The 12,265-nt window shown below is 35.7% G+C and overlaps 1 protein-coding gene across 1 annotated transcript in view; it reads left to right on the top strand.

The window, feature by feature from the left end:
• Positions 1 to 12,265, top strand: part of LanA (laminin subunit alpha) — a 1,178,005-nt gene that overhangs the window by 991,813 nt on the left and 173,927 nt on the right. Inside the window, exon 52 of the mRNA XM_090374120.1 lies at positions 955 to 1,242. Within this exon, the coding sequence (XP_090230246.1) occupies positions 955 to 1,242 (288 nt within the window). The remainder of the gene's footprint in view (positions 1 to 954; positions 1,243 to 12,265) is intronic.

Raw genomic sequence — 12,265 nt, 5'->3', positions numbered from 1 at the left:
GTGACTTGCTCTGGCAGCCTGTCTGCACTGCTCAGAAAACTTCATATCTGACTGCACAATTACCCCCAGCTTTTTTCATTCTCTACCACCTGAGTGTATACCAAACAGTTGCTTCGTTTCTCTGGGGTTATTGTACCCATGTGCAGTACTTTACATTTGTCAATATTAAACTTCAGTTGTCACCTCTCAGCCTATCTGCCCAACTTTTGTAGATCCTGTTGCAGTAGCATACTTTCATTACTATCATTAAGAACCCTGACAACCTTTGTATCATCAGCAAACTTGGACATTAACCCTGATATACCTTCATCAATATCATTGATAAATAAACAAAATGACAATGGGCCCAACACTGAACTCTGGGGGACTCCAATAATAACATTAATCCATGAAGAGCAGTGTCCATTGATTACCACTCTCTGTCTTCTCCCACTGTACCATCCTTTTATCCATTGTAGCAACTTGTTCTTATGCCATACTGTTCCAATTTGTACAGTAGTCATCCATGTGCAACTTGCACTCTTGTTGTGCGTATATTAGAGAAAAGCTAAAAAAAAAGTATTTTACTTCGGTATTATAGTGTAACAAGGCAATTCATAATAATAACCTCACAGTATGATGAATACATGAGGTCATTTCACTGCATTCAGTGTTGTACTATTAATGCAATAGTCAGTAGCATTGTGGCACAAAATGGAAACAGTCTGTAGTGGTAACTTTACCACAGTATATCAGTGCTGTAGCATTCTACTATACAAGAGATAGGCAAGTATCATACAATCAATTTATTAATATTTAGATAAATATTTCACATTTTGATAGAGTAAGATACAGAAGATAAAATTAGTGTGTGTGCAATATTATTAGAAATGTATTTATAATGTATAACATATTATTAATATTTATGTATATTTTATTTTCTATTATTATTTTTATATATTTTTTAAATTTTAGCTTCAACGAGATGTCAAAAACTATAGATTTATTGGATGTATTGAAGAACTAGAATTTGGAAAAACACCTGTAGGATTATGGGATTTTGTGGAAGCAGAAAATAATAATGTAGGCTGTTTAGAAAGAAATCAACTGGTTATTTTGGAATCTACTAATGGATTACGCTTTGATGGCAATGGATATGCAATCTTACCAAAAAAAAAACATAACTTCATTCAGAATGTATTTGCCAGCATGAAGTTCAAATCCTATGCCAGTGAAGGTTTACTTTTCTTAATTGGCAAAGAGGTAAGGGTAGATAAAAACTACAGATTTCAATTTGTTATTTAAGTAATTTTGAGAGAGCATGTATCCATGCTATCTCATTTTTCTGTCTTGTATTGTAATAATTTTTTTCATTTTATATTACAGTTTCCTTCAATATATTTTGTGATTTTCTCTTGAGAACCTAGTTAAGGTTCTCAAACTGTGGTTTGCACACCTGGAGGGGGCAGTCTTGGATTTTTTGGGGGGGAACACATTGTTCTTATGAAGTACTTTCTTAATGCAATTTAGACAACCCATCACACTAATTCAAGTGTGGAGCATATTTTATTTTAATCTTTGAGATTAAACATACTGAAGTATATATATATATATATATATATATATATATATGGCAGTCACAGTGTGATTGCTACCCATATGCAGTACTTTGCATTTGTCAATGTTAAACTTCAATTGCCACTTCTCAGCCCATCTGCCTAACTTTTCTAGATCCTGTTGCAGTAGGATACTGTCTTTAGTGTCATTAACAACCCTGCCAACCTTTGTATCATCTGCAAACTTGGGCATTAAGCCTGATATACCTTCATCGATATCATTTATAAATACACAAAACAACAATGGGCCCAACACCAAAACCTGGAGGACTCCAGTAATAACATTAGTCCACATAGAGCAGTTTCCATTTATTACCACTCTGCCACCACCCACTCAACTATCCCTTTATCCATTGCAGTAACTTGTCCTTAATGCCATATCACTCCAATTTGTACAGCATGTGCAACAGTATCAAAAGCTTTCCTGAAATCTCCAAGTATATGTTATCAAAAATTTTTTTTGCATCCAGTTTCTTTGTGACCACATTGTAGTATCCAATCAAATTGGTCAGTCAAGACTAACCCTTAACATACCCATGCTGTGTCTGAACTATTAATGCAGTCTTGTCTAGGTGATCCTCTATCAACTCTTTAACCAGTGAATCCATTATTTTCCCCAGAATAGAAGTTAAACTAACAGGTCTATAATTATTTGTTTGTGAGTGAATTGGGGATACATTTGCACATCTCCAGGCCATGGGGACCTCCCCTGACTCTAAGTAAGCTCTCATAATTATGGCTAAGGGTTTGCTTACTTCCCTGGCTACCTCCTTCAATAGAACTGGATAGATTCCATCTGCCCAATGTGCCTTTTTTATGTTTAACTTCAACAATTTCTCCTCCACTTTTCTCTCAGATATTGCAAAAACACTTAGCCCCCTGTTAGAGTCTGATAAACTTCTGGCATTCCCCTACTTGAATAATTCCTCATGTGTGAATGTAGATGCAAAATACTCATTTATTTTATCAGCTACTTGAACAGAATCATCAATAGTCGAACCATCTATGTTAAGTAGACCAATCTGATTCATCCCTTTCAGTTTACATAAGAAAGAACCATTTGCTGTTTTTCTTTGCTTCCTTTGCCAAAGATTTCTCGTAATCTGCCTTCACTTGCATAACCTCCTTTGTGATTTGATTATAGACTAACTTATATCTGCCGTATACTTCTTTATCACCTGATAATTTATATGCTCCCATGCATTTTTCTTCTCTGCCACGAGCCTCATTAATTCATCTGACATCTATGTAGGCCTGAACCTTGAACAGTATTTCTTAGTGGGTATGAAATGCCTAGTAGCCTCCAAGATTAAGTCCCTGATGGCTTCCCATTTGGAATTCACCATTGGTAACATCATCAGTTAACCCAATGTATATAATTTAAAAACTATCTGAGACCACTGTAATCACCTATACGAAAACAAAAACCCATCCTTTATCCTTGATGGTAGTTACATCTTTAAGAAATCCCACATCTGTACACTGTGATCACTGTCATATAGTGGTTCCTTTATCTGCAATTTCTCAATGCATGAATAATCACTGCTGATAATCAGATCAAGAGTATTACTCCCTCTGGTTGCCCCTCGAACATGTTGCTGTAGAACACAGTTCTCCAATAAATCCACAAAAGTCATGCTAATGTGTGTGACCAACCCACAAGTTCTGTGTCTCATGCATTTTTCTTCTCTGTCACATGTTTAATTAGTTCATATGACATCCATTTAGGCCTAATTCTTGAACAATATTTCTTTGTTGGTATGAAAAGACTAGTCGCTTCCAAGATTAATTTTTTGAATGCTTCCCATTTTGAAGTTGCTGTTGGTATCATTATCAGTTGGTTCCACCGTATAGATTTTAAATACTGTCTCAGACCACCGTAGTCACCTTTATGAAAGCAAAAACCCTTCCCTTTACCCTTGATGGTAGTTAAATCTTTAAGTAAATCTCACATCAGTACACCGTGATCACTATCGCCTAGTGGTTCCTTTATCTGCAAATTCTTAATGCATGAATAATCACTGCTGATAATCAGATCAAGGGTATTATTCCCTCTGGTTTCCTCTCAAACATGTTGCTGTAGAAAACAATCCTCCAATAAATTCACAGAATTCTTGCTAGCGTGCAAGTGCCCAATCCCCAAGCTCCAATCAATTTGTGGAAAGTTAACATCCCCTTATTACAAGACATTCTGATTTTCCAGCTCACTCTATTTCTCTGCACAATTGTTCATTGTGCTCATCAGAGGCATTATTTATTTCACACCAAACAGACTCAACATTGCAATGTCGACCCATGTCAACTGGATGCACTTTCTTAGGCTTTATGTGTTTTTTAACTAACAGCATAACCTCTCCTCTCTTCATACCCTATTTGTGCTTTCTGTACAATTGTACTCCCCAAATTGCAATTCTGCACTGCTTTTATCTGTGTGACACCATGTCTCTGATATCCCAACAATATCCGCCTTTCATGTCTTGATCAGCACTTCAAATTCATCAAATTTATTTACTATGCTTCTAGCATTGGTGTACATGCATGTATACATGCACCTGTTGTTACGGTTAGTTACCCTAACACAGCTCATGTATTTACTTGTTCCATGATGACTCCCAGCAGCTCTTGAAATCCCCAGCAACTTGCTCTCTAGGCTGCTGCTAATAGCAATAGAAGCAATGCAAGAATTGCTTTCACCTCTGCCTGCAGCTACTGTTTATCTTTTAGTCTGTGAATCCACCCAAGCCAGCAGATTTCTGACCCACCTAACACTCCTTGATAGCATCAGCAATTATCTTTTTACCCTTTCTATTTAAATGTAACCCATCCCTGTAGAAGAAGTCTCTCCTGTTAGCAAGCACAGACCAGGCTGAAAAAAATTCTACCCAATGAGCCTTGCACAATCTCTACAGGGCCAAATTGATTGACAAGACTCATGATATACTCCCTCCTTTCGTGTCTGGGCAGAATTGCAGACACTTTCATTAACCCTAACTCATGATTTTTTTCCCAGCATTGTTCTGTACTTGTTATGTAATCCTTAAGGTAATTAGTGCCAACATGTACAACAATATCACCTTTTGTGCCCTTAAAAGATGTTATCTGCCTACAACATCATCAATTTTCACCAATCCGTTTTGCATAATATATTCCCCATCTCCCTGACAATAGAGTCATGAACAATAACTAGTTCCTGCGAGATGAGTTGGGCAGCTGAGAGCTTAATGGGCCCCTCATATTAATTTCTTCAAGGGCATCTACCCTACACCTCAAACTCTCATAGACACCCATTAGAACACTGAGATGGTACCTAATTTCTTCAGTCTCTGCACCTAGCACATGCAAAGACATCCTCCTTGTCTATATCATGTCCTGTTCTCGGAAGGTCTGCAACATTTCACACATATTTTTAATCTGTGATGCATTGGAGAATCACTCCTTTGGTTCTCCCCCCGAGCTACTGCACTCTGTTACTTTGTGCCCGTTGCTCTGCTGCTCTAGTCTGGATCATGATTCCGTTTAAGTATAATTTAATTATCAATGAAATATAATAAGATAATAAATTTTACTGATTAATTGATAATACTATAATAATCTAACAGATTTCTGATAGATGACTGTATTAATAATCTAATACAGTGCTACGTATTTTGCTATCTAGTTTTACAATTAATCTTATGCTGTGAAGTTCGGGATTTACATTATGCTATTCCATATCGTATCACAAGTTATGAACGTAAAATCTACGGACACTAATCATTAACTTTCAAAATCGCTATCTAAATTCAAAATAAACCATGGAGCTTGACTAGAACTATAAAGCTATTTATGGAAAATAATTTAGTATAACAATTAAGTCAATAAAAGGACTAAATATAAATAAATATTTAGTCTTAGCATTCGTTAGAGCTGCAAAAATCTTAGTCAACACGGTAATAACCTCATACCGAAGTCAAATATATACACTCATGACTAAATTTTTTGTGAAATCTCTCTATTTCCACGTGTTCAGAAAAACATGGGGATGCAAAATTTATGAAATATTTTAAGGCAGGCATGAAACTTATGAAATGTTTTAAGGAAGGACTAGGTTATAAAAGTTTGGGAACCTCTTATATAGTGTATTTACCTGATTTTTTTTGACAGAACTGATAATGTAAACATGAAAATTGTCTAATCAAGATTTTGTTCAAAAATAATATCCCTTCATTTTTCTGCTTTCAGTATCTTTCTTATAGTATATAATTTTAAAATTCAGGGTGCAGGTACTTATTAGTGGGCTTTAGATAGTAATATGTGTCAAACAACATTTACATTTAAGCATTAATAAATGTCTCAAACAACATTTACATTGAATTTGAAGTACCGATTAAGTCATCAAATGCAGACATTGTAAGGAATAGTGGAAACATGGTGTCACTCAGACAAGTGATGCTGAATTTGGTTATGGGGAGTAAAAATGTATACAGGAAAGACAGACAATATAAGAGAGGTGGAGGAGTTATGCTGTTAATTAAGAAACATATTAAATCTAAGGCAATGAATCCAGTTGATATGGGTGACAAGTGCAATGTTGAGTCAGTTTGGTGTGTTATATAAGCACTGGAAAAACAAAATTGAGATTAGGGGTGTATTACAGGCCTAATAACTGTGATGAGCATACCAAACAGCTATACAGAAAAATAGAGTAGACCATCAAATGAGAATGTCTCATAATGGTGGATTATTACTTTCCAGATGTTGACTTCAAATTGTGGGTTGGTTACTCACACTGCCAAGACCATTGTGCATTTTTTTGGATGTCTGTTTTCTACTGCAGCATGTTAGAGAAGCAACAAGAGAAAGCAGTGGTGGTTCTTCATGCATTAAGAATCTGCAGGTAAAAGACCTACTGGGTGGCAAAAATCACAGTGTACTAATCTCAAATTTAATTTAATTAAACACAAATACTGTCAAGTGTAAAGAGAAAGGCTTTTGCTTTTGTATTAAAGGTTACTATGGTGGTCTTAGAAAGATTTTTAAATTCTGTGCAATGGGACTAATTGATAATGTTACCAACAGCAAATTCTAAATGGGATGTATTTGGGGAAATAATCAAAGAAGCTACTAGGCTTTTCATACCAATTAAGAAATACTGTTCAAGTGTCTGACTTAAATAGATGTCAGATGAACTATTCAGACACATAGCAGAGCAGAAAAATGGAATGCATATAAATTATCAGGTGATACAGAAACCTATAGTAGATATAAATTAGTCTGTAATCAAGTCACAAAGGACATTAGGCAAGCTAAGGTAGATTATGCGAAGTCTCTGGAAAATTCAAAGATAAACAGCAAAGAATCCTATGCTTATATTAACAGTTAGAAGGAAGAGGTTGAATCACATCGGGCCACTTGATTACTATGGGTTAACTGTTGATGACCATGCTCATGTTGCTGACAAATTAAATAGGTATTTTTCTTCCACATTCACACACGAAGAATTATTTATCGCGGGGGATCCAGAAGTTTATCAAAGTAACAAGGAGCTAAATGACTTTGTGATAACTGGAAGGAAAGTAGAGGAGAAATTGTTAAAGGTGGGTGTGAAAATAATCTGTCCAGTCAAATTAAGGGAGGCAGCAAAAGAGGTAAGCAAACCTTTAGCCATAATTATGAGAGCATCTTTGGATCCAGGGCAGGTAACTGTAGACTGAAGACTTGTGAATGTATCCCTAATTCATAAAGCAGGATCAAAAGACAACATGAGTAATTACAGATGTTACCTTAACATCTGTTCCAGGGAAAATAATGGAATGACTGGTTAAAGAAGTAGCAGTAGTAGTGGCATGTGATGCAAGAAAGCAAATGTATGAGCTTATGCAGCATCAGCCAAAAAAAAAAAAAAAAAAAAAAAAAAAATTCACACAACCATTCCCTCTAAATATTTGTCCAGTTCCTTCTTAAATTTATTTAACCTATCAACCTCCACAACAACAGATATAAGTTTGTTTCCAGCAATTAACCACCCACTGTTAAAGGCAAATTTCTGCACATCTATTCTACATCTGTATTTCCTTAATTTGAATTTATGCCCCCTTAGGTTTGTAATCTGAACAAGTGGAAGAATCCCATCAGAATTCAGCATGCTGAACCCATTCAAGGCCGTATACACCTCAATCAGATCACTGCGCAGGTGCCTAGTCTCCAGCCACTGCAGTTTGCATAACTTAAGGCTCTCTTGGTAAGAGAATCCCTTCATTCCCCTCACCAATCTTGTTGCCCTTCTCTGTACACGCTCAAGCAAATCTACATCCTTCCTAAAATGAGGCCTCCAGACCTGTACGCAGTACTCAAGGCATGGCCTGACCATTACCCCATAGTTAGTACGTTTGTCTGGGGTTACTTCTACCCATATGCAGTACTTTGCATTTGTCAAGGTTAAACTTCAGTTGCCACTTCTCAGCCCATCTGCCCAAATTTCTAGATCCTGTTGCAGTAGCACACCGCCATTACTGTCATTAACAACCCTGCCAACCTTTGTATCATCTGCAAACTTCGACACTTAGCCTGATATACTTTCATCAATATCTTTGATAAATATACAAAACAACAGTGGACACAACACCGAACCCTGTGGGACTGTACTAATAACATTAGTCCACGAAGAGCAGAACCCATTGATTACCACCCTCTGTCTTCTCCCACTCACCCATCATTTTATCCATTGTAGCAACTTACCCTTAATACCATTCTGCTCCAATTTGTACAGTAGTCTTCCATGCGCAACAGTGCCAAAAGCTTTCCTGAAATCCAAGTATATGATATCAAAATTATTTTTTGCATCCACAGTGTAATGCTGGACCATAGAACATCTGGACAGGCAGGCAGTTATACTACAATCATAGCATGGATTTATTAAGGGGTGGTCTTGTCTAACCAATCTGGAGTGATAAGCGATTTTCTCTGCAATATATATATAGAGTGCTCTTTCCAAGTAATAAAGTTTCCGTTATTTTTTTGTGACTTTTTCTCTTTCGTTAACTTCAAGTGGTTCTTTACTTAAAGCATGAAAGTAGGAACTCAGAAAGGAAATCTACCTTTCTTTATTTAGTGTGTGTGTGTGTATATATATATATATTAATTACTAGTAAATTAATAAGAGGAGTTTACCTCAATATAGTATGTAGAACACTTCCGTATGATACCCTCCAGAAATTAAAACGGAAAAAACGAAAAAATCGACAACTTACCGGTACATTAAAGTAAAATATAAATAATTAAATAATCAATTTAACACAATTCAAAATCAATTTAAAACAATTAAAATTCAAATTAACGCAATTAAAAGAATCTAATGAAAATATTCAAAACGATTTTCCTTCCTGAAGCTGACAATGCTTTTCGACCGTATGTCGTGATCACAGGAATGAAAATTACCGAATCGGGTTAAACCTGCAACTTAAATAGTGATTATATGTCTTCGCGCATGCACGTAAAGGTCCACGCATCGGAGATCAAATATGGCCGCCGAACATTAACAGAATTCTCGTGTAATTTAATTTCAACGGTTTCTGCAATTAATAGTCACGTATAATTACGTTGAACGTTAAGTATTTTGGCCTCGTTAAATAAAAAAGTATGATTTTCGTTAATGGCATGAAAGGCTAATTCTGACGCTGCTGAACAAGAAGCACGAACTGAGGCTTCGTGTTGATTTACACCAATATTAAGAGAAAACCGCGTCGAACCTTGGTAAGACGAGTTGCAATCGCCGCAAGAAATGTTGTATACCAGATCATTAATTTGTGTTGCGAACGCGGAAAGAACTGAGCGATTGTTCAGTATAGTGTGTAACTTCCGTATAGGCCTAGCTATAATTTTAAATTCGGTATCTTTAAAGAATCTGTTAAGCTGTTTGTGCCACTGTTCAACATATGGGACAGAAATAAAGTATTTTTTGATATTACTATTGTTGATTGGTGTAGTATTTTGTATCCTATCCTTAGTTTGTATAATTTGATTTATTGTGGTAATGGGATAACCCCTGTTTAAGAATCTGCTAGTTAATATTTGTATTTCTGAGTCCAAAGCAGAATCCGTCGTTGAATATTTATAGGCATTTAGAAATTGATTAAAGATAATCGATCTTTTGTAGGTGAACGGGTGATAGCTATTATAATGTAGAAGCATACCGGTGTTTGTGGGTTTTCGATAGATGCTAAATTGTATTTTATTCGAGTCCCGGGTAAGCGTGAAATTTAGAAAGTTTAATGACTTTGTATCCGTATCTTCCCTTTCCAATGTAAATTTGAGTCTAGAATGAATATTATTAAACGAATATAAAATGTCTTGGATAGTACTACTATCGGTAATAACTAGAACATCGTCTAAATACCTCCCATAGTATGTGATACGGGGACGAAAAGGTGTCAAATGTATCTGCTCAATCGTTGAGAGATAGATTTCTGACATTAAGCCACTCAGGCTCAAACCCATTGGTAATCCAAAAATTTGTTTGTACACCTTGTCTCGAAAGGTGATGTAGTTAGCCTCAACTAACAGTTTAATTAAGTGAAAAATTTCCTTAATAGGCAGCTTCGTATAATTAATCGGTGTCAAGTTTTTATTTAACATATCCCAAATAATATCTAATGTGTATTCAACGTTTACATTCGTATATAATGAGGTAACATCTAGTGAGAATAAATTGTCATTGTCGCCGAGTCTACAGTCTTTAAGATTATTAAATAATGTATCGTAGTTCTTAATCGCAAATTGTATAACCTGTCTAAAAGGTTTTATGTTATATACATGTGTGGCTAAGGTTGAAAATGCCGAGTTCCTGTAGGAAACAATAGGTCGAATAGGAAATCCAGTCTTGTGTAATTTTACCTGACCGAAAAGTGCAGGAATATTGTATGTTCTGGACTTCAATTCCTTCAACTAATATTGTTAAGCTTGCCTAAAATCTTGATATTCGAATAAACAAAAATACCTTTCCCAGGTTAGGAAGCTTCGCGATAAATTAAAAAATTATCTACATCCGAACGATTGGTCTGTATTGAAGACCTCCATAGATTTGCGACGGGAAGCACAGGCCTCAGAAATAAAAAACAGACACGTTAATAAGTTGCAAACATTATCAAATAGTTCAAGACACGTTCATGCGAATTCTAACACATTGTCGCGGGCTTGCGACCAAGTTCACACGAGTTGGGTGACATCCCCCCCACAGACACATAACGTACTACCACAGAATATATCGGCTAGTTCACGAACACCCCCTCACCCAGTATCCAACGAACCGACATATCAACAGGTTACAAATCTTTCCTCGTGTACACTATCGCAGGACCAGATTTCACTTTTATCCAAAGGATTAAATTATAATGTACCACCTCGAAAACTGCCAAAAAAACAATGCGTAATTGATATTGAATTTGGACTTCGTAATGTTCCACAAAAAGATGTATTTATTCAACAAGTTAACCAAGTAGTGAATAACATAAAAGAAACGCGACTTCCTAAATTGAATACACATGACAGTTCAGCTTTACGAGAACTTCGGGAAAATAAGGACATTATTATACAGAGGGCAGATAAAGGAGATACAGTGGTAATACTAGATAAACATGATTATATTAATAAGTTAGATTCAGTTGTGTCTGATACCTCCACTTATCGTGAAGTAGACCTGGCACTGTTTACCAATTTGGTAAATCAATACAATAAAACGTTAACCACGTATCGTAAAAACGACTACATTACTATGGTTCAGTTGAAGGAATTGAAGTCCAGAACATACAATATTCCTGCACTTTTCGGTCAGGTAAAATTACACAAGACTGGATTTCCTATTCGACCTATTGTTTCCTACAGGAACTCGGCATTTTCAACCTTAGCCACACATGTATATAACATAAAACCTTTTAGACAGGTTATACAATTTGCGATTAAGAACTACGATACATTATTTAATAATCTTAAAGACTGTAGACTCGGCGACAATGACAATTTATTCTCACTAGATGTTACCTCATTATATACGAATGTAAACGTTGAATACACATTAGATATTATTTGGGATATGTTAAATAAAAACTCGACACCGATTAATTATACGAAGCTGCCTATTAAGGAAATTTTTCACTTAATTAAACTGTTAGTTGAGGCTAACTACATCACCTTTCGAGACAAGGTGTACAAACAAATTTTTGGATTACCAATGGGTTTGAGCCTGAGTGGCTTAATGTCAGAAATCTATCTCTCAACGATTGAGCAGATACATTTGACACCTTTTCGTCCCCGTATCACATACTATGGGAGGTATTTAGACGATGTTCTAGTTATTACCGATAGTAGTACTATCCAAGACATTTTATATTCGTTTAATAATATTCATTCTAGACTCAAATTTACATTGGAAAGGGAAGATACGGATACAAAGTCATTAAACTTTCTAAATTTCACGCTTACCCGGGACTCGAATAAAATACAATTTAGCATCTATCGAAAACCCACAAACACCGGTATGCTTCTACATTATAATAGCTATCACCCATTCACCTACAAAAGATCGATTATCTTTAATCAATTTCTAAATGCCTATAAATATTCAATGACGGATTCTGCTTTGGACTCAGAAATACAAATATTAACTAGCAGATTCTTAAACAGGGGTTATCCCATTA

Source organism: Mastigoproctus giganteus, chromosome 5 (assembly GCF_048544385.1).
Source record: "Mastigoproctus giganteus isolate SK-2022 chromosome 5, ASM4854438v1, whole genome shotgun sequence".
NCBI classification, from domain to species: domain Eukaryota; kingdom Metazoa; phylum Arthropoda; class Arachnida; order Uropygi; family Thelyphonidae; genus Mastigoproctus; species Mastigoproctus giganteus.
Note: the sequence above shows the minus strand (reverse complement) of the source record. Positions and strands in the feature narration are given on the sequence as shown.